The following is a 24431-nucleotide window of genomic DNA, read 5'->3' as shown; positions in this document are numbered from 1 at the left end:
TTCCTCGGTCTGGGGCTCTATGCAAGATCTCGCCTCATGGGGTAAGGATGATTCCGCGAATCAATCCAGAACTATATGGGAGGACTTGGCCAATGACCTGAAGAGATCTGGACCACATTCAAACAATACCATTAGTAACACACTACGCCGTCATGGATTAAAATCCTGTAGGGCATGCAAGGTCCCCCTGCTCATGCCAGCACATGTGCAAACCCATTTGAAGTTCATCAATGACCATCTGGGTGATCCAGAGGAGGCATGGGAGAAGGTCATGTGGTCAGATGAGACCAAAATAGAACTGTTTGGTATCAATTACCCTCGCAGTGTTTTGTTGAAGAAGAAGGCGTACAACCCCAAGAACACCATCCCAACTGTAAAGCATGGTGAGGGAAACATCATACTTTGGGGGTGCTTTTCTGCAAAAGGGACAGGATGACTGCACCATATTGAAGGGATGATGGATAGGGTCATGTATAACGAGATTTTGGCTAACAACCTCCTTCCCTCAGTAAAAGCATTGAAGATGGGTCCTGGCTGGATCTTCCAGCTTGACAGTGACCCGAAACACGCAGCCAGGGAAACTAAGGAGTTCCTCCATAAGAAACATTTCAAGGTCTTGAAGAGGCCTAGCCAGTCTCCAGACCTGAACCCAATAGAAAATCTTTGGAGGGCGCTTAAACTCAATGTTGCCCAATGACAGCCCTGAAACCTGAAAGATCTGTATGGAGAAGTGGAGCAAAGTCCCTGCTGCAGTGTGTGCAAGCTTGGTCAAGAACTACAGAAAACATCTGACCTCTGTAATTGCAAACAAAGGTTTCTGTACCCACTATTAAGTTCTGTTTTTCTATTGTTTTTCCATTGTATCAAATACATATTTAATGCAATAACTTACAAATTAATTATGTAAAAATCACAATGTGATCTTCTGTGTTTTATTTTAGATTCTGCCTCTCAGAGTTGAAGTGCACCTAAGATAAAAATTACTGCTGACCTCTCCATTCTTTGTAGGTGGGCAAACTTGCAAAATCGGCAGTGTATCAAATACCGTACTTATTTTCTATATATATATATATATATATATATATATATATATATATATATATATAATATATGCAAAAGTCATTTCACGTAACTTGACGGAGGGGGGGTTATTTACGAAACATTGCACAGGTGTGTGGGAATTTTATTCATCCAACGCAGTATCTCTGCATGCAGGATGTATTCCTACTGACCTACAGCAATATCTCACAAGGTAGTAGTGTGCACCAGCGTGAAATGACTTTTACACATCTTTTATTGGATTGTATGTTTGTATAAATAATTATTTTGATTGAAAATAAGATCTGTTGGAGGTTGTCTTCATTTCTATGTAACATAAGAGAGCATTAGATAGCTCTGACACACCATATTGAACTTGTTTTTATAGTTGCCTGCATTTGAAATTATATCCATAGGATATGACATAAGTGTCTAATGTAGGTGCACTCAGCGGTATTCAGAACTCCCATAGCAATGACTGTACAGAGTCGGCAGATGCAACACCATCTCTCTACTCACTGGTGAAAGGACACCAGCTGGAATCGAGGATCATGGGGCTCCAATTCTAGAGATAGGTGTGGGTCCTGGATTTATCAGACATATATGACCTATCCTTCCATAAATGACTCTTGTGAGATGACTCCTTTAAAGGGAATCTGTCAACAGGTGTTTGCTACCTCATCTGAGAGCAGCCTGATACAGGCAAAGAGAAGCTGAATCCAAAAATGTGTTACTTAGATTACTGTATACAGCCGTTCTGACACAATCAGAGCTTTTAGATTTAGCAATGCAGCAGAGCTCAGGAAGCTAACCCCGCCCGCACCACTCTCTCCATGTACAAAGTCTATAGACAGTGAGCTGCCAATCACTGGAGGGGGCGTGTCAGACTAGCATGCACGCACTGCTGTGTCCAGTAATGATGAGCTCCTGGTGCTAAAACAATCACTGCAAGCAAACAAAACCATGTAGCTTGATAAGAGAGGCATCACTGAGATCTGTGTTTTAACTCTTACATCATGCTGTGTTCAGATTACATTGCAACGACCTTCTGACAGATTCTCTTTAAACCTGAATACGACTTGTACGAAATACATATTGTAGGTCTTATTTTACACTGGCAGTCCAATCGAGTTGCACATTTTCCATCGCATTACACATAAATATGGAATTAATGTAATTTCAAAAGGTAATTATACATTATCTTTATTTAGTTTTACATTTATCATACAGTTTAAACGTATTTACATAAGAACACTCTATACAGATCCGGAAGAAAGATTTGCACACTAATGATTAATAAAAAAAAAAATGCTTGTTTAAATATACTAATATAGACTCTGATAAAATTCAGATACTGTAAAAATACAATTAGACAAAATTATGTTTGGTTGCAAACTACAGAATATTGTTGTTATTCAAACCCCTGGTCCAGCCAGGCAATGTCAACCATATATTATTATTCAAACAGAGGGCAGGGTGGTCCGCAGATGTATTCAAAAGGCTTCTATTAGGCAAGCAAAAAAAGCAAGGCACCGTTGACACATCAATATATAGACACAGTACATTAATACTTCAAGCGTATTTTGGGGGGATTTATCGCTATTGGATATGCCCATAAGGCCTTATGCATACACATTTAACACTGCGTGTAGCTTCCATCACGCACCATACTCTCCCCTAATAGTGTAGTTTCTACTGTAATACAGAATTGTTTTGTGGATTTTCCTGAAAAACTAATCATGGAAACTTGAGGCATGCAAGGGTACAGTGTGGACCCATATCATTTTATGGCTGCCATATTTGAAATGAATGCCACATAAATCAATAATATGACCATGTGCATGATCCCAAAGGATTTCTCTCATTTTTTAGTTCTACTCTAATTAACAAAATCAAGTTTGGGAAAATTTAAAGGGGAGCTGTCACCACTCCCGACATGTCTACTTTAGGAAATACTTCTATTGCCCAAATTATAAACATTGAGGATTCATAAACTGACAATTGTTTTTGCCATCTCTCCTACAAGTTAACCTACAAGGTCTGGCACTGGTAGTACTGATTCTTTAAAACAAACCAGTCACATTGACCATAATATCTGGGCTTATGAGTCTTCCATATGTGTATTGCTGTCAATTACTAAGTAGGAATACTGAATCTATTGCCGTAAAAATGCATTTAGTTTTTCGCTCAGATTGACCTGTTTGTATAATTGCTGCTCACTGATCGAGACGTTATAAGTGGCGCGGCTAGACCCATACAAGCGTGACTATAAATGCCTGTCGTAAAAGTAATTTAAAGGCAACTTGTCAGTAGATTCATGCTGCCTGAACTTTTGAGTTTCTTGGCTACAAAAAACAATAGGGGTGATTCATCAAATGTTTAATGCCAGAAAATTGTTGTAAAAGCCTTGAAACGTCTCAATTTTTTGAGCAACGGGGTGTTGCACAAAAATGCTACTACTTTTGCCAGTTTATCGCTACTTTGACTTGTGTCATTGCCTCCCCCATCAAATTCATCAAAAATGCTGGCGTTTTGTACCCCAGAAATGCTACTCCAGTCCCTGAGAGGAGTAGCATTCCTGGCGCAGTGCATGGAGGCACACAGCACTCGGCAGAGAGTGTGCGTCGTAATGAATTTGGCTTCTCCTGTACTCTGTAAAGACTGGTGTAGCTTAAGTGTGCACTACACTAGTCTTGAAGAATCGCCCCTTACGGTCTACTCTAAAATGCTGTAAACTTTCAAATAAAACTTCAATGAAGGAGAGGAAATATTGTCCAGTGAAAGGCTTCCAAATACTTCTCCCACAAATAGGAAAAATCCGATCAATTATTCCGAGCTGAGTGAGGAGAAGCCAGAGGAAGCCGTCCTGCAGACTTAGTTTGGCATCTTAAAAGTTATGAAAGCACAAAAATTAACAGGCTAAAAGGCTGACATAATTCCAAATCAATAATATCATAAAACATTAATTTAAATATGATAAAAAATAGTGTTGCCAAACAGAAAACCTATATTTGTGCAATGTATTACAGAAATTGAATGTATCATTTGCTTGGGAACACAAGACCAGTTGATCTGATTGTGAAATAAATGAGCGTTCTGCGTTTCTACCAGTCCACAAGTATGAATTCATTGGAAGATTGTGTGTATGTAATTCTGAATGCAAAATGAAGATTTTTCCAAATGTTATCCCGCCATGGTATTGCATTGTCAAGTTTGATGTTCCACCTATTATGGCAGTAACTTTACAAAAGTCTTCATGTCGCCATGATCCATTGGAAACTAGTCATCCATAACTGTTAAGGCACGTACGTGTCTGGAGATTTTGGAATTGTATTTCGTCCATTTTTTTTTTTAGGAAACTTTAGTATACTACAAGTAAACAATCATCCACAAAGGCCAATAGTATAAAAAACTGATACTCCTTGGATGATAACATATGAAAAAAAGTCTTTCTTAATTAATTGTTTGCTTCTTTCTTGCTTTCCATGCCATGTACTGTCCATGGGGGAGATGCAGTGTTTGGCAGTAATATGATGGGTCGCGGATTAGATTCCATTCTGTGGCAGCTGTGGCTTGTATGTCGCCCCAAAGATATCTTCATGATAACGCATTTCATTCTGTAATATAAGAGAAGTGTCATTATTAGATCTTGTATAGCACACAATGTTGGGTGGTGATCGGCACACTGTTTCTGTATGTTGGGGAGGCATGTTCTTCTATCCCGGCATTTTAAACTTGAGTACTTGGACGGTGGTTTTTCACTCACTAATTCAGAAATGCAATGTTCTGTATGGTTGGATATTACTGATATTCTAAGAAATGGAATATACTGTATATATATTTCCTGCAAATTGTACTTGCAGTATGAATGCTGAAGCCTGAGACCGAGGGGGTGAGTTATTTCTAAGTCTCTGTTCACAGGGGTTCAATGGGATCATACATATGGGCTTCACATATCAAAACTGTCTTAGGCTAAATTCCCACTATTTGCCTTTGGTGCGTTTTTGCAATTAGCTAAATTAGGTTAGTTGCATTTTTTTTTTTTTTGCGTTTTTTAGCTCGTTTTATTTACATGCATTTTTATAATTTCTTTCTGCAGTGACTTTAAAAAATAAAAAAAAAAGATAGCATATTATAAAAACATAAATTTCCTTTCTGCATCTAATACCACCAAAAGATGCACTAAAAAGTGATCGAAGCATTGTATTTAAGAATGGTACAAAAAAAAAAACGGCTTGAAGTCAACATTTTTTCTTTTTTTACAAATTTCTGAATTTTTTTCTTGGACACTAATATATATTAGGAATATATGAAGGTTTAAGACAGTTTTATTAAATGTTTCCTATCATACTTCATATTTCTTGGTGCACAAAACCATTTATTCTGCAAGACAGTTTTGACAGTTGCTATTTCTGAGATGTAAATGTCCATTTTTTGTGTGTTACGTTCTGCCTGTGCTTGTGGCTCATTCATGTACAAGTGAAGAACAAATCCCACATTATTGTGTAATGTACCTTTAACTGGGTCAGATATGTTTCCACTTCCTGGACACTCAGGCCCTTCTTCTTGGCAATAATGACTTTAATAGTTGTAGCCACATCTCTGGCCATCTCAATTTGCCCACACACATACACATGGCCTTCTTCTCCGAATAAAGTCCTGATCACTTCATCTGCCAGATTCTTTTCCAGAATGTGCTGAACGTACATCTGCAGATAACGAGCAGAGGGATCATTCATATTCAAAATCATAATTGTACAAAAAGTTTTTCACTTAGTTGTATCAAGCGTCTAAAATACAAAATGTGACTATTGACTTACATTTATGACACGTTTATAATAATATTGCTATAATAATAGTATAAAAACACAACAATAATGTCAACGTGTGATACACGCTATGAGTATACGCTAATTAAATGGTTGTCCTTTGTGAACATAATCCTTATATTTGACTATCCCATGATGATGTGCTGGTTCCGGGGAGAGGGATGGGTGTGATGCTACTATTAGGACCACAAATCAGCTGTTATGGCAAATAATTCCCTTAAAATCTATTCATATAATTAAGGCCTTTTTCATATTTTCGTCGGTACGGGGCCGTCGCTAAGCATCAGCCCGACGTACCAACGGACGTTGTGCAAATTTGGCACAATGTGGGCAGCGGACGCAGTGTTTCAACGCATCCGCTGCCCACTGTAAAGTCCCGGGGAGGAGGGGACGGAGTTCCGGCCGCGCATGCACGGTCGGAAATGCAGGACCCGACGTGCGAAAAAACGTTCCCTTGAACATTTTTTCGCAACGATGGGCCGACAAATACCGACTCATCCAGTGCACAACGTATAGAATGTGTGTCCATACGTCGCGATGCGTCGGTATACAAGTCTACGTGTAAAAAACGCATCCTGCGGGCAACTTTGCAGGATGCGTTTTTTACACATAACGACGCATTGCAACGTCTTGTAACAGACGTAAGTGTGAAAGTAGCCTTAGGCCTCATTCAGACATCAGTTTTTCTCGCGCTTGTACCTATTATGGGGTAGTTCACATATCTGATTTTTTTTTCTTGGACCGAGAAGCCCACACTAAAGCACTGAGACTTGTCCATTATTGATCCGAGTGTCAAATCAAATTCAAAAATAAAAAAGTCTATGGGTCAGTGAAAAAAATCGGGCAGTGCTTGAATGTCATCCATGCTTGATGGGAGAAGTTGGAGAAACTTTTTTGTCCCATTCGAGAAAAACTAATGAAACTCGAATGACAGGTGGAAATTTGATGAAAATCTGATCAAAGACACTGACAAAACTCGGACCAGTTTTCTAATACAATGAAATAACTAACATTTGGATGAGCCCTAAGACTTTGCTCACACATTAGTGTTTTTTTACACAAAAAATTGTCAGTTTTTGATCATTGTGCTGAATCCATGTTTCATCCACTTTTCATCCGTGTCCATTTTACCATCCAAAATTCTGTTAACAAAACAGTCCATGGTAAGCCAATGCTCCTGTTTTTTATGCAAACCATCAGTCAAAAATACCATGATATTTGAAGAGCCCCATAGAATATAATGTATCAATATGTTATAAGTGAAAAACACCGACAACACCTGGAAGACAAACACTCATGTCTAATACGGCCTAAGGCCAACTTCACATGTCATTGCTTTCTTGCACACTGTGAGATCTTTCGGAACTCCTGGAGTGGACCCACAGATCCACGGCAATGAACCTCCCAAGGGTGAGCTGACCAGGTAGACCACCCCAGGGAGCGTTAGGGGCAGGCCCAAGGGAGACTATTGCCACAGAAGCTGGAACCCGGAGACAGGTAGTAGGAGGTACAAAATAGAGAAGCTGGGCGTAGAGCGGACAGAGCGGGGTAAGATGAAGTACGGTTTGGTATGAGCTGTGTACCAGCGAGACCAAAGGAGCACTGGGAAGGGGAAGACACAAGGAAGCAGAACAGGACAGAGACACCAGACAGACAGTACGGACAGGACACTGGGAAGGCTGGACTGGACGAGGAGACAAGGAAGCCTGGGAAAGGCAGAGAAGCTGAACTGGCTGCACAGAGCAGAGACTCAGAACAGGCAGCGCAAAGACAAAAGTGGACCTGAGTCACAGAAACACAAATGACAGGCAAGGAGCAGAGGAAGGAATCACCTTAAATACATGGCGTGCTGAAGGACTTCCGGGTCACCGTCCTCCAGGATCACAGAGAGGAGATACAGAGCGCCTGTAAATCAGAAAGAGGAAGTGCGCGTGCGCAGAGGAGCGCTGGAGTGGGCGGTGCGCATGCGCACCCGACGAGAACCAGGGAGCGGAGAAGGCTGAAGGAGAGGACGCGCGCCTGCAGGAGGAGCGCGCCACAGCAGGTAAGTATGAGCGGAGATGGTGGCAGCGGACCCGGCAGTAGGAGCAACAGGAGGAGCGCTCCGCGGCAGGTAAGTATGAGCGAAGGGAGCGATGGTGGTCCCGGCAGCAGGCACGGCCGCAGAAGGAGCGGACGTCATATACAGATGGCATCTTTGTGCTGTTTTTTTCACAGACCATGGATGACTTTTTTCTTCTTGGCCACGTTCATGCGTTCAGTATTTGGTCAGTATGTTACATCAGTATTTGTAAGCCAAAACCAGGAGTGGAACAATCAGAGGAAAATATGATAGAAACATATGCACCACTTCTGTATTTATCACCCACTCCTGGTTTTGGCTTACAAATACTGATGTAAAAAACTGACGAAAATACTCAACGTGTGAATATGGCCTTTAAAGACAATTGGCCCGCAAGAAAAAAAGGAAGCGTTAAACGGCACATAGACCAAAATGGGCACATGCTCTAAATAAAAGGAGCTATAACACACAAGTCAAAGTCAGACGTATACATAAGAACTCACTGTAGTTAGTAAAGAGGAGTCCTGATTTAGTGCCCTTCTCTATGAACCCAATATACCATGCTAGTGAAAACACAATCAGAATCCAAATTTACCGTTTGGGAATTCAAAATGACAATGGAGCTGATTCATTAAAACTACAAATGAATACACCAGTATTATGGTTACAAATCTATTTTTTTTTAATCAAAGAATATAAACTATTGATAAAACTCCAAGACTGTACAGCTCTGCATGGTATTGATATTAAATCTTTAATACTCATGAAAATAAGAAACTTTGTAATATTCCTGTTTCTTTCTCCTCCTGGGTTAATCATTCATTCTCAAATACTAAATTCATGTGTAAAGTCTGTCTTGGGTGAATAGAGATTTTCCCATTACTGAGATAGGAGATGACAGTTGGTGCTTATAGAGTTCTATGAAAAGCTTTAGCAGCTTGGGGAACTTGCAGCAGAATGTCTGTGTGTTGTCTGCTTCCAGCTCCTTATCCTCCTCTACTCTCCAAAGAATTTTAAAAGCACTAGCTGTCATCTCCTATCTCAACATTGGGGAAATCTGTCTTCACGGAATACAGATTTTATCTATGAATTAAAAGAAAAAGATCAGTCCGGGAGGAGAAAGAAGCAGATTTCTCTAATAAAAAATATAATAAAGTTTCTTACTTTCATATGCACTATTGATTTATGATGTAAAAATTATACCGCCGGTTACATATAATATATCTCACCTTTGCTTGTCCTGGCTGACGGGAGTAAGCAGTGAACACGTCTTGTATAACACCTTTCCTTTTCATGTCTTCCTTCTCTTCTTTATAGATTTCATCAACTTCCATTTGCTGGCAACCACTTAGCAATATCATAGAGCCAACCGCCTTACCTGAAATTGTAAGTTTACAATAGGTAAGATTTATTTTGGAATATAGTAATTACTATATGTTATTACATGTAAAAAATTGATTTTTTTTTTAAGATAACACAGAGTAGCTCAAATAGCTATTCCATGATATTATGTAGTATTACACTGACAATCAGTGAAAGCAAGTCATTCCTAAATTCCTACAGAAACAGAACATTAAATGGGGTTCTCATGAGAAGGGTTATCACCTTGCGGGAATGGAGCAGCAGCGCACATGCCTTACCACTAGGCATGAGCGGACCCGTAGATGTTCGAGTTTGACGGAACTTTAGACCAAGGTTCGATTCTGTACCAGAACTGAACCCGAACCCCATTAAAGTCAATGGGGATCTGACTTTTCGTGCTCTATAATGGTCATATTAAGGGCTAGGGGTCTCTCTCCGAACACTAAAATGGACTTGTTCGAAATTCAGCAGTGTCTCAGTATGGACCCCGAACTTTACAGTTTAGGTTCTCTCATATTCACTTACCACCACTCTTCATTTCCATGAAAGTGATCAGCTTCATTGGTACCATAGAAATAGAGTGGTGGTCATGAATAGGCAATACAGTGGACTCTATTTTATCGGGACTCAGGGACCCCGTCCTCGTAATCAGTAGAGGCCTGAATGGTTGGATCCCAATCATACATTTATTCTCTGTCTTGGGGATAAGTGATAAATACTTTTCTTGGGATAGCCTCTTTTGTCTCTTGCCAAAAACATTCATGGACCAATCATGGATCTCCAATATCGAAAAGTCAATGATACCGAATCTGGTGTGTCATTTTGGCACAGATACGAGTGGAGGTTCCTAATCACATGTCTGATCTCTGGTCGGCTGACTCACATTTTAGAAATTTTTTCTTTTTGAATTTGGTTATCTGAAAATAAGGGTTATCCAACCTGACAAGCACCTTCATAGGTAAATGACCAGGCTGGTTTATGTAGCATGTTGGTCTTACCTTTCTCCATGTCATACAATCTCTGATGCCAGAAAGATCTGTAAGGAGAAATCCCAGTGCCAGGCCCGATCAGGATGCACGGTGATAAGGGGTTTGGAGGGAGATGGAATGTGTTTGTACTGGAAAACATAGAAAAGTAAATGTAAGACACAAGTGCAATACACAGTGAACCAAGGGTTAATGCTATTGGATTAAAACAAGCATGATGGGGACTTGTAGGAAGGGAAGAAGCTGGGAGAAGAAGGAGAGGAGTAAAGGAGAGGACGATTTATTCTCCCACTCTATCAGAAAATCAAAGCAGCTAGTCATTGGAAGTGGGGAAAATTATGACCCCGATTCATCAAAAATGGCATAAAAAACTTTAAAAAGTCACAACATTTTGGTGAAAAGTGAGGCTGTGCTAAAATGCTAAATTTTTGTGACTTTTACCATTCTTACACCATTTTTGCCCAGAACCAACAGAATAAGTGGAGCTTGGACAGAGTGTGGAATCTCAACCCCTGCTTGTCAAATTCACGAGAAGTGGCTATGAATACAGCTTGGACCGAGATTTTGCAGCTCCAAGCATTCCCTCTGTGTTATTGTGTACCTGTCTGCAACGTAATGTACATATTACATTACTCATCAACGAATCGATGTAGATAATTCAACCTAATGAAATATCTCCTTGTCTTATTTGATATGTAGGTTTTGGGGAATAAGTGAAGGATCTTGGACATTAGAGTATATGTTAGGGCTCATATATAGTATATCATGCTCCTATAAAAAAACATATTAAATTTAAAAAACTATTGTTGAAGCTTATACTTTGCCCTAATCTTTACATACCTCCGTATGAAACAAGGAACCGTATCATTCAGGCTTATCGTGTTAAGCCATGTACTGCATACCCCATGGTGAACCAGACCATGACCTCCTAAAAATAGACAAGTTATACCTTAAATAGGAGAACAATGGCACACCAAATCTTTACATTTGTATACCCAACTGTTTTTGAAGAGAATCTGTCACCAGGTTTTTCTAACCTAATTTGACAGCATCATAAGGAGGAGACAGAAACCCTGATTCCAGCAATGTGTCACTTACTGGGCTGCTTGTTGATTTTTTTCATGAAATCACTGTCTTACAGTGGGCTTTTATCTCTAGTAAATCTGCTGTCATGAAACTTCCAAGCTCTGCCTAACTCCACCCCCACCACTGATTGGTAGCTTTCTGCCTATGAACAGTGTAAACAGAAAGCTACCAATCGGATGAGGGCGGAATTATACAGGGCTCAGCATTCAGATAACTGATAGATCTGCAGCAGATAAAACAGTGATTTTATTTAATTAAAAATACAGCAAGCAGCCCAATAAAGTGATACATTGCTGCAATCAGGGACTCTACCCCTAGATAATGCTGGCCTTAGATGGGGAAACAAAAACCTGGTGAAAGATTCCTGTTAAGTTTCGAAAGGCTTGTGATGCAATATATTTTTTATGTTTTTCATTTACAGAGGGCAACTTATTCCTGTGATAATAGAAACGTACATGGTAGAAAGTTTTTTTTAAGACTCATCACATCAGTAGATTCAGTAGATGTTCGTTACAATTATTAGCTGTATATTGCACTTATTAATAATAACAAAAAAGAGGGTCATCATTATGACACTCATCTCCAGGGGGTATTCTATACTAAGCACTGAAGTTCATTCATTATTTAAGGTGTCAACAGCCAATCTAGGCTTAATGTGCCTGCCCTTGTAAAATGGAGAGGTTTATATGTTTTTTATATCTTCAAGCCATTGATTCATTGTTTGTTGTTCAAATTTGGATTACATGGTACCTGGCTCGCTACAGATCTGTCTCTAAGGACTCGCTCACACTGGCGAGAGAATCAGGCTGATTAATCTAATGATACACGGCTCAAACTCTGTCATAGTGTGATCCGAGTGTCATCTCAGTGTGATCCGATCCTCTCTCATGAGGGAATCGGAACACAGGTGTGGAGAAGAAGGAGAACTTAATTTCTCTATCTCCTCCATTGTCTCTGTGCGCTTACTTCGGATTGCACTCGGATGTCATCTGAGTGCAATCCGATGTTTCACACGCCCCATAAACTTGTATGGGTGCACGTGATCCGATTATATCAGTATGCTGTGATTATTTTATCATGCCAAATCATATAACACTGGGTATCGGAGAGCTCTCAGTCATGTTATACACCAGTGTGAGCAATCCCTTTTAAAGAGTGATGCACCAGTGTGTCAGACACATGACCAGGACAGATTTTGATCCTCTGTTGGAATATTGGTAAATTGTCAAGCACATTGCCTAACTTATTTCTAAGGTCATTTGTGGTTCCATCATCTCATCTACTATGATACTAACCTTTAGTTCTGTAGTTTACAACAGCAACGGTGAGATGGATCTCCCCGGGGGTCAGGTCATTTGAGGAGCTTATAGAGTAGTACCTGGCCTTAAGAGGTGGCAACTGAGTCAGAATAAATGTAGTAGGTACATTAAGGGATTTAAACTCCTCCAGTACATCAAGGAATGATGGGTAATTGTAGGACTTCCAAGCATTGTACCATTTTGTATCCTACAAGTGTAAAATGATACAAGAAGTTTATTAAACCAAGACCAACTATAGACACTTAAAAATCAATGTTATACTACAGTGTGCATGGCCTGAATAAATCAAGAACAGCCCAAAAAACAGTAATGAACCAGTTGGCTAAAATATTTCCCCGAGAGTGAAATGTTGATTCAATTAAAGAGGTTACTCCTCTTCCGTAAATGATTGTCTCTGGTATTATTCCCGGTGTCTGGAATTGGCTGTGGCGCTAAGGTCACATGAACAGAGCGGCAGCCAATCAGTGCGCTCAGTGGCTCCGACATTGGCAGCAGTGGCGGAAATTCTCTCTTACTACTACAGCGCAGTTAGTTTCTTTATATGGGACTAATGGCTATCTCTGTACAATAGCACCATTGAAATACATTGAATTTATGATTGTTCATGAAACTTCGTGCTACCACGCAACTCCATGGACTTCTATGGGACTGGTGAAACGGCTACAATCGCACCACGCTGAGTACTACCATAGGAACACATGAAGCTGCACTACTTTTGAAAGTTGGTGTGACTGCATACTTTGTGTTCTGCAATTATAATATTATTATTATTATAATTGCCGTCCAGTTGAACTGCCAGATGCGACTTCTTATTTATATCGAACAATGGCCACATAAACTGCGTACGTGCCTGGAACGCTATGTTTATAATTCAATTGTTTCTTTGGTGAGTTTTGTAGATGATTCGTAATTTCTGCCACAAATAAGTTACCCAAAATAAACCCAGTGCATTAACACTAATGGACAAACGTAGGTGTAGAGTGAGTGGGCCTTGCTCATACTTTGCTCAAGTCTTCCAGTCTCCGTTTGTCTTCCATGTCAGCAGCCAGAAGAGACAGCTTTTTCAGAAGCAGCTGGGAAGGTGGGGTAGTTATGTCTAGGAAGTAGGTCAATGCCTGGGACAGTGAACAGGGGGGGACTTTCTCGCTGGTTGTCCAGAAGTTACCTGAAAACACAGGAAGGAGAGGAAATGTATTAATATAGGATCCAAAGTGTTCCTGACAGTTTCTAACTTTTCCCATACTTGCAAAGTGTAGGGAATTTTAAGTAACAAAATAATGTGTGAAATCCCAGAAAATCCAGATAAAGACATGACCTTGGCCAGCTTCACACATCCTTCCTCCATATCCTAGGCAGGTGGTTTAATGTGCAGCATCGAGTCATTTATTTTCAATAGTTCCTGGATCTTATATAGTAGTGGAGACGACTTGTGACTCATTCTTTATTTGGCACACAGATTAAAATTTTCTGAGCCTACAAGGATATATAATCACTGGCTACAAGTAGGCCTGGGTCTCAGCACCTGGGCAGGAACCGATCTTCTGATATGTCTCAGTCACCTTCATTATTCAGGTGGCTCAGGCTAACTTTACATCTAGCATATCCCATTTTATGCATGTGATTGCTATCTTGGCCTTTGGAAAAGGGATTGTATGATCTATATTTATTTTTTATAACTAAAACCAGATTGCAAAATCTATTCCTTTTGTTAGAATCTGTTTCTGAATCAATGTATGGTTATAGATTTTTAATTTTTGCACATGATTATGGAGGTTGCCATCTCGCCTGAGCTTTCTTCTGCTAATAGTGTTCAGAAATATGATTTACAGCAGTCATAGAGGGATATATTGCAGCCTGGAGGGGTATAGTTCGGCCTAGGCTATTTTACACCCCCGGGTATAGCTTATCACCTGGGGTATACTCTGGACTGGGCCAAACTATACCTTGGTTTAATCTGGACAGGGGTTAATTTGGCCTGTTACACCGATACTTGTTCTGGGATAATTAGGTCCTGTGGTTGATCATTAATCCTTGTAGGATATGTCATGGAGGCAAATAAGTCAGCTGCAGAAGTTGCACCTTGGTCGTTGCAGTATGTCATGGCCAAAGTATCATTATGGCCAATACATTTGTGAAAAGTTATTGGACAGCAGAGTATGGGGACTAGTTAGCTGTAATAGTAGGTCAAAATAGCGTTAACATTTCTTTAAGAAATGCTATCAAATAATACAGTGGACTTATAGTTCTGTATTTTGTATCCTACAAGAATAAACTTTTCCCATATTATTTCCCCCTTTAGCCGGGCAGCACTGTCTGCTGACAGATCCTCTTAAATGAATGTTACCATTGATGGTGATATAGCCATAACCCTACTTCTATCCAATGAAATGCTATAAGTTACAGTATATTGTGGTACATGTTTGTAGGGAATCTGTCATGATCGGCAGGCAGGATGTTATGGAGAAGGAAAAACTGTTCAGATTCATATACATTTTTGTAGGAACAGTTTCAGTAAAATGTTATTCATTGAAATCCCTGGTGTTTATAGGCATGAGTCCGGTGGGCGATCCTATTCGGTAACTAGCAGTCTTCCCTGTGTGTCTGTGTACGCACAGATAGCTGTCAATCACTGAATAGGACCACCCACTGGACTCCTGCATATACTGAGCTTTTTCCAATAAACCAATATAATTCTGCTCATCGTCTCCTTCCCTGTATCATGCTGTCCACTGATCGGACTGAATGTGAAAGGTTCACTTTAATGGTTGTTGTAGGGATGGAACTGTAAAATATAGCACAGAGCAAAAAATGTCTTTTTATCAACAATTTGCCCAAAAATTACATGTCTTTGATGATTGGAGTCGGGAAGTTGTTATTTCAAAGAGACAGCACAATTGTCTAGTATATTAATGACGCCTCTGAATAGACCAAGAAGGAAGTCAAGGCGTTCACCAAAACACAACAGATCCTTACCCTGTTCACTGCGTGTCTCCAGCCGGATGTCCTGATTGATGGGGGGAGCATCCTTCAGAAGGGTAATTATGCTTGTAACCAACTCTGGCTGGTTGCCCGAAAACACCCCAACATGTTCTCCTGGCAGATACTGAACTTCCTGGTTATTCTCACTGGAAAGTTTCACTAGGAGGGTGGCACGGCTGAAAACAACAAGTGCAGCTCATAATAGGACCAAGTACGTACAGAATACAGGATTTCCTCTCTCTGAGCAGAATCAACAATTTCATTTACACCGGGACTGCACCATGTTACTAAGTTTGCTTCTTGGAAGCCTCGTAGGAGATGATGACTAGGTGTATTTATAAGTGCAGTGAAAAATGTCAAAATCTATCTCAAAACCAACCCTTTTATTTGAGGTATAGATGCAGAAAATGGCATAAGAGCAATTATGTCTCACCGCACCTGCTGGAAACTGCAGCAAGTCTCTTGTAATATGGTTTGAAGAGTCTGAGATCAAGGGAAGAGTCTACTGGGTGGATCCGTTAAAGGGTAACTGTTGTTTAATCTGTATTTTATAAATTATTAGTGCACATCAAGAGAAGCAACTTGGTAACATATCTATCTGATGAGATAAATCTGCTTCTTCTCTTGGGCTGATCGTTCATTCTCAATTCATGGACTAGTTATGTAAAATATTTCTTCAGTGAATACAGACTTTCCGATTAGTGAGATAGGCAATGACAATTGCTACACAGCATTCTATGGAGTGGGGATGGACATGAGCCAGAGGCATAGACATTCTGCTTCAAGTTCTCCTGCAAGCTCATCCCTCCTCTCCAGCCTCCCCTCTCCATAGAATCTTATGAGCACCAACTCCTATCTTTGTAATGGAGCAATCTGTCTTCAATGCATACAGAGTTGATCACTAAGTACAGATTTTACACAGGGAAAGATCAGTCCTGGAGGATAGAGAAAGAAATTTCTCTGATAAGATATCTTACAAAGTTTCTTATTAGGTGTACTCTTGATTTATGAACAATGGTCACGATTTAAAGAGTATATCCGTGATTTTTTAAAAATAACCATGTACCGTATTTTCCGGCGTATAAGACGACTGGGCGTATAAGACAACCCCAAACTTTTCCATATAAAATATAGCGTTTGGGATATACTCGCCATATAAGACGGGGGTCATCTTATATGCCGGGTGTCGTCTTATACGGCGTGTGCGGTCCGGATGGTTCCCAGGGTCTGGAGGAGAGGAGACTGGGATCCATATTCATGTAAAAAAAAGAATAAAAATAAAAAATAGGGATATACTTACCTTCCAACGGCCCCCGGAGTTCTCCTGTGTGCACTGCTGAGAGCCGGGGGCCGTCGGAAGGTAAGTATATCCATATTATTTATTTTTATTCTTTTTTTTACATGAATATGGATCCCAGTCTCCTCTCCTCCAGACCCTGGGAACCATCCATGACCGCTCCCTGCACACGCCGTACCCAGCGTATAAGACAACTCCCGACTTTTGAGAAGATTTTCAGGGGTTAAAAAGTCATCTTATATGCCGGAAAATACGGTAATTGCTAACAGATGCAGCTACCTGTCTGTTGTACCCGGCGCCGGTCATTGACCACTTCTGCCAGAGTATCAGCTACTATCTGACTGCAGAGCAGCAGTTTCTCTTACTGTTGACAGGGCAGGACTACTGATTCATAGAAATCTCCTGCCCGCTGCACTTTTTTTTTTTTTTTTTTTTACAAAGTGTAAACTGACCTGCGGTGTGTTTTTCAAATCCGCAACATTTCAATTTCTCTTGCGGATACGCCAAGTTTTCTGTGTGGATCTTCCTTATAGATACATGCGGAAAATCCACATGTAAGAAATGCACATGTGTTTTTAGTGCGTTTCTGCAGCAGAAACTCAATAAAACCGCATGTAATCCACACTTAAAAATGTCAATAACGTTTTGTCAAAGCCAAATACCAGGAAGTATCAAAAACAAAGCAGCTTTATTTAAAACTTGACACACCAACAAGAGGCAAAAAATGCAGCAACCAAAACGTGTAAAAAACGTATGTTTAAAAAATGCAAACAAAAACAATGAAAAAGTGCAAGTAACCTAATTTAAATAAGAAATGGGGCAGAAATTCCGGAACATCAGAAACTCACCAAAAGCTCATTGTGGGAACATAGCCTTAGACCTTTATGTTAAAAAATACATGTAAGGGCTGTCCCACACGTCCAGATAATTCCGGTACCGGAATAAATCGGTACCGGAGTTATCCGTGTCCGTGTGCCTGGGAACTCACGGAGGCCATACGTGCGGCACACGTGTGCCGCCCGTATGGCGAGTGGGTACCACACGGAGCGTGTGGTACCCACTCTGCATGGTGCTGAAGCTGCTGAAGCTGCGATTCATATCCTCTCTGCAGTAGCGTTTGCTGCAGAGAAAATATGAAGAATAGTGTTAAAAATAAAGATTTAGGTGTCCGCCGCCCCCCCACCCCCTGTGCGCCCCCCCGCTGGTCAGAAAATACTTACCCGGGTCCCCCGTCGGCTGTCGCTCCTTCCTGGTCTGGCCGCGGCTTCTCCTGCATGCGGTCACGTGGGGCCGATCATTTACAGTCATGAATATGTGGCTCCACCTCCCATAGGGGCGGAGCCGACTATTCATGATTGTAAATGATCGGCCCCACGTGACCGCATACAGTAGGAGGCGCGGCCAGACCAGGAAGGAGGGAGGGAGCGGGTAAGTATTTTCTGACCAGCGGGGGGGCGCACAGGGGGTGGGGGGGGCGCACAGGGGGTGGGGGGGCGGCGGACACCTAAATCTTTATTTTTAACACTATTCTTCATATTTTCTCTATAGCAAACGCTGCTACAGGGAAGATATGAATACCGGCTTCAGCACCATGTGGGGGGGACAGCGCTTACTGTAGCGCTGTCTCCTGCACGCACACGGACCCCAGACGGAGAACGTCCGTGTGAGGTCCGTGTTTTACGCGGACCCATTGACTCTATTGGGTCCGTGTAATACGTGCGCTCCCACGAACACTGACATGTCTCCGTGTTTGGCACACGGAGACACGGTCCGCAAAAAATCAATGACATCTGAACAGATGCATTGATTTTTATGGGTCTACGTGTGTCAGTGTCTCCGGTACGTGAGGAAACTGTCACCTCACGTACCGGAGCCACTGACGTGTGAAACCGGCCTAATGTAATGTTTGTTACTGGACTCTGTGGGTTGAAAATGGGTTGTCTACTGCGCTATGCCGTACCTTTTGTATATAGTATATAGAAAAAAAGTGGCTAAACAAATGCGAAAAGGAGACTCTTTTGTCCTCTGTCAGGCAATAGCACCATGTGCACATGTCTAAACATAGGAAAAATGTAAAAGTGGATAAAGCCTAAGGGTGAATATATCTAAAGTCAGGCAGTATTAATATGATCCATTGTTTTCATGTTTCTTACCTAGATTTAGAGCTTTGCAAATTTTCCCTTGACTTTAGGGTCGTTCCCAGGATATTTCTTGAATGTACTTTTGCGAGTGCTGAATAAGAAAGAAAAGACGAGAATTTGGTGGTAATTATATTTGATAACATTTGACTATTATCAGACCAGAATATAAATGAGTTAATAGCGTTTCGCTGTATTGAATATATGGTATACAATTTACCTTCAGGTTCTGTCTTTTGAATACTGTGATGCTTTTAGATTGCGTAAGGCTACGTCCCCACGGTCAGTAATCGGCAGCGCTTTGGACACATGTCCACTCCGTCCAAAGCGCTGCCAGCTTTTGTATGCACGGTGATTCCGCATGTGTTCATTGAACTGTGTGGAATCACTATACATTGTGCCGGTGATATTTATCTTGCGGAGACAGCATTAATCCCGCAAGTCCACACATAATGATAACCTCCATATTGGTAAACTGCTACCTGGAAGAATTGTTTTCCTCCAGCTACGGCATACTTGGCTTCTATGTGAGTTGTGTCCTCACACAACACCCGCAGGTGAGTGCTACCATCATTGTCATCCCCATCTTGCGCCTTATGGTACGGCGCGATCTGTGCGCTTCAGTCCCATCTAGATCTCCTTAATCCCTCCGCATAGACATAGAGACAGATGATAAAACTCTAGCAGACTGAGCCATTACTAAGAGGAGCTTAGGATCTTGCTGCATAACAATCTATCATTACGTCAAATGTTGAAACTGTATATTGTTGCCTCAGCACCCTGTAATAGCGTCTACAAGCTTTGCACCATGATCTAATATATTTTTATATATCGTACATAATTTAAAAATGTTAATTTTGCCCTTTTTTATTATTCTACTATGTCTGATTTTGTGGTTCTTTATATTGTGTTACCGAAACTGCCAGGCACAAAAAAACCCACAAAAAATTGGTAATAAAAAAAATTAATTGGGTGTAGAGAACTTCATAACTTCATGTTCCCCTTTATGTTTATCCGGTGATTGGCTGGATATGTTCCCCAGTTCCTGGTTGCCAATCAGGAACCAAAAAGTCAATCTTACTTGGTCAAAGAATTCAGATATAGGAGGGTTGCTGATTGAATCTTGGCCCGGAGTAAAGGAAAGCCGAGCATCTTATACCACTATCATTAATAAATCATTCTACATAGAACACAATGTTCATAATATGTATTATCTGCAGCATTTACCTATCTGTGTTACATAGTTACGTACATAGGATGAAAAAAGACCTAGGTCTATCAAGTTCAATCTTTCTCCACCAATTGTGTATTTTGCCACTAAATTAATTAATGTATTATCTTCTTTATTAAATAATATAGTGAGACTGTTTCACAGCTGAAGAACAAATGGTCCCTTTACTCAGCAGTTAATGTGCACATCATTTTGCAGCCCGTTTCCTCCGTACTGAGCACCCACACCTTTTTCCGGGCTTCAGCTATTAGACAGATGTTGGGTAACAATGAGCTGAGCACTGAAAGAATAGGATAACTGGAAACTCTATAGTAATTGAAAACATTAGCAGAATAATACCCTTGTTCTTCCTGGCAGTAAATATGTGGGGTCACTCAGCAATTACCTAATATATTGTTATGGTCAGACCTGCTCACTTTAGCCTTTATTTATATCACTCTATTTTCCGTTCAGCCTATGTCTACACATGGGTAACTTGGACAAGCATGTGGGATTGCAAATTTCCTGCAGGTTTTTATTAGAACATCCATCTAAAGAGGGTGACTACAACAATAACCATCATAATTTTAATTTTTCACATCACATCTGTCCCCGTTCATGAATCTAAACACATGAAAACCAGAATTCAGACATGACCTTGATGGAGCTACTCAGTCCGATTATGTTAAAGGAGTCCAAAATATAAAAACTTGAACCCTTTTGCCCTTCTTTCAGCTGATGTCCGATTTTTTAGCTGGACACAATAGATGGTATTCAATAGATACTTTTATATATTTTTTATTCTGTAGGCAATTGGATTTTTTTAGCTATTCTGGTAATTTTTTTCGAATTAGTTGTAAATAGCAGTCTCCATAGACAAATACCTTTGATGTGATCGAAAGGCTGAGTTTCATTTACAAGACGATGATTTTCTGGGCTCCAGCCTTCTGTTGAGGTATAACATTTTGGGAGCACAATTTTCTGGCTTTCAGGAATCTTGAACTCTTCACAGGCAGCCTGAGAACGATGCAAACGTCATTAGTTGGGTGTGATTTTTACTATTATATTAAAGAAGTATAAATACAGTCAGTGCTCCTGGAGGTTGAGTAATAACGTTTTAAAACTTTTAAAACATTGTTAAAAACAGTTGCAAACTTTCTAAAATATGAAACTAAACAGTCCTCACCTCTTTTTTCCCTTGGCAATCCAGCACTATTGATCTGGCGGTCCACCTAGGCATTGTTTACAAGCAGCTGGCACATAACCACTGCAGACAATATCTGGCCTCAGCGGTCCCATCTCTTAGCGTTGATGCCATGTGACTGCTGCCACCACTGATTGTCTGCAGTGCTTGAGGACCCTCAGAGTGTCAGACCTCGATCGCCAAGTTTAAGAATAGGCGAGTAATGTTCATTTTGTTATTTTGTGGTTGTTTTAGTCTAATAGTAATATAGACAAAACATACACAACTGGTACAGTATGAGATAAATTCATATGGTTGAGTGTGAGAAAATCAATAAGGGCTCCGATCTACCCAATTGTCCCTACTCGTTTGTCATGTATAGCTCAGTTAATCTTTGTTATATTTTTTTTGTCGTTTTCACATGTTGTCAGTTCATTTTTATTCTGCGAAGTATATAAAAATATCTCCTGTCTTTTCTGGGAAATTACTGGGAAACAAGAAGCTGTTGGTGGACCTGGAATTTCTAATGTATATATTTACTTTGTTGTGTGCATTGGCTCAGTAATACATGAATACCCAAATACTAAATACTTAAAGTATTTAGCACTAACTTTTTTCCAGTGCATAAATTGGAGAGTTATGTGAAAGAGGACAGAACCTTTGAAAAGCTACGCATACCTTAAATGTGTGGACAGCCCATGACAAGAAGGCCTCCTCTTGCCCACTAAGTTCATCTCCTTCACCCGTAAGGCTAATTTGAGAGGCACCAAGCTCTGCCAGTCTATCATCTAAGGTATGGGCAAATGCACAAAATTGTGGATACATGCTGGAGCCAAGTCCAAAAACAGCGTACCTGTAAAATAAAAAATATATATATATTCTCTTTCTCTCTCTCCATGACCACAACTTTTTAACCGTCTTTGAGTATGTTCACACCAAGTTTCTTTCAGAGTTCAAAAAACATGAGTTTTGAAGCAGAAACAACTTCAGGAAACTCTCTGTTTTGGGGGTTGGTTCTGGAAGAGTTTTTGTTTTCAAAGAAATAACATGCATTTTCTTTGTTCCCTCATGAGATTTTTAAAACATCTTCTAGAAAAAAAATAAAAAAAACCCATAATATTAGCAGAAGAATGGATTTGCCATAGAAGCACTTTGGAAGAGTTTTCCAAGACTTTTTGAGGAGGATTTGGGAAAATGCTTGCTCCAAGAACTCCTGAAAAAAACTCAGTGTGAACATACCCTAAAATAGCTTTCCTCCAACCCCTTGATATGATCCCAGCTTAACAAATATCTTTGAAAATGCTTTTATAGTTGCACAGCAATGTATATTAATGGGCGCAGAGTGGTCTGATGGCCATGCCCAGCACCTCCTCTGTGTCCACAATTGCCCCATCTCTAACTGTAATTGACATGGAAAAATTCTACTACATCATTCACATGGCCTGTCCCATTGTAATGCCTGCATAGGTTGCAAGAGATTTATTTTTTGTATTTTTTCCTCCACAAACAATAATTGAAAATTATGAAGACTGGCGCCCAAGTTAGATCTGAAAATAAGGCACTTTCGAATGGAAGATGGCAGGTGTCACACCTGTTAACTCATATACTGGGCACATTGTGCTTGTCTTAAGGTGTCTTATTGTGCCTAGAGCTATCTAAAAGGTGATATAAAATATCTTTCTTGGAAATACACCAGTGATGCCCGATTGTGGATAAAATTGGTGAATCTTTAGATAAAACAATTCTCCCTAGAGATGACTTTCCTCTTTTTACCCTACCCGACCATAACCTGGAGTGAGTTTGCGGCTTTTTATGAGACTTTTTAAAAAGTTTCAAATATAAATCTGGCTTAAAAAGAGTCAGTCGGCACAGAATGACTGCTTAAACCATGTACAGGTGCTCGCTGCACCCTTGGCGTGGCCAAACAGTGCACCTGTCAACCTTCTTGTTTTCTCTCTCCATTCCCGCCACCCCCTTTCTTCTTTGATTCACAGCTCTGGCTTTATAGATCCAGAGAAGAGCAGAGACAGATGGAAAACAAGTAGGGTGAACGGTGCATATTATTGTTTGGCCACGTCAAGGGTGCATCTTGTGCCTGTTTAAACATTCATCCTGTGCTGAAAGACTATCTTAAAACTTCATTTGGATCACTAACTACACACAGATTACATCTACTTTTTAATAGTGTAAAAGAGTGCACTAATTTTTGCGCTAATATGGCATGCAACATTTTTTGCAACTTTTGGAAGACAAAAAATCTGTGAAATATCCTGATCTATTCCCCCTAACTGTACCAAATAATGCTAATATCTTTCTGCATGCAGTACATTACTATAGTGTCCAGGAGCTTACTCTGTACTGTATTATTATATACTTTCATACCTCAGTTTGTTTTTCAGTTTCTCCAAATTGAAAATTGATTTCTTGAATTTCTGCAAAATAAAAACATATTAAATATACACTCCTCAACATGGAAACTCCAACACCAAGAAGGAAAAGTCATGGAATTGTAGAAAATAGGAAAAGTAGAAATGAGATTTATTAGACCCACCTCTCCATTGCTGGGGCAGTCACCATTTCCGAAGGTACTTGTAACCACCAAGAGAAGAGATTCTTTATCCAAGTTATCAATGTTGTAATCTTCCATACAGAAAACCTACAATGTAAAGCATTTCATTACAAAAATACTCCAATCATAGGATAAGGATAAGAGGTGGTCGAGGGTTCACTTGCAAAGAAACACTTGAGGAACATGTTGGTAATGGTAAAACAAATCTACTGTTAGTAATCATTTTCACAGTCTTACACACGGCCCCTCGTCCACCCCGGACTGGTAAATGCTACTTCACAGACACCACAGGTTGGAGTTATTTTCCAATTGACCTATGCGATTTAGCACAAATAAACTTGTTAATCTATGACTATTACGTCCACAGACTTTA

The 24431-nt window shown here is 40.3% G+C and overlaps 1 protein-coding gene across 1 annotated transcript in view; it reads right to left on the bottom strand.

The window, feature by feature from the left end:
- Nucleotides 1-2225: 2225 nt before the first annotated feature.
- NOS2 (nitric oxide synthase 2) overlaps nt 2226-24431 on the bottom strand; it is a 49351-nt gene continuing 27145 nt past the window's right edge. Inside the window, exons 16-28 of the mRNA XM_077294428.1 lie at nt 24041-24145; nt 23872-23921; nt 22168-22342; nt 21191-21323; nt 19112-19190; nt 15656-15837; nt 13684-13847; nt 12659-12869; nt 11118-11205; nt 10290-10408; nt 9159-9307; nt 5553-5747; nt 2226-4655 (exon numbers count right to left, since the gene is read on the bottom strand). Coding sequence (XP_077150543.1) covers nt 4584-4655; nt 5553-5747; nt 9159-9307; nt 10290-10408; nt 11118-11205; nt 12659-12869; nt 13684-13847; nt 15656-15837; nt 19112-19190; nt 21191-21323; nt 22168-22342; nt 23872-23921; nt 24041-24145 — 1722 coding nt within the window. The 3' untranslated portion in view covers nt 2226-4583. The remainder of the gene's footprint in view (nt 4656-5552; nt 5748-9158; nt 9308-10289; nt 10409-11117; nt 11206-12658; nt 12870-13683; nt 13848-15655; nt 15838-19111; nt 19191-21190; nt 21324-22167; nt 22343-23871; nt 23922-24040; nt 24146-24431) is intronic.

Source organism: Ranitomeya variabilis, chromosome 3 (assembly GCF_051348905.1).
Source record: "Ranitomeya variabilis isolate aRanVar5 chromosome 3, aRanVar5.hap1, whole genome shotgun sequence".
NCBI lineage: Eukaryota > Metazoa > Chordata > Amphibia > Anura > Dendrobatidae > Ranitomeya > Ranitomeya variabilis.
The sequence above is the reverse complement of the archived record's forward strand: the minus strand, read 5'-3'. Positions and strand labels throughout refer to the sequence as shown.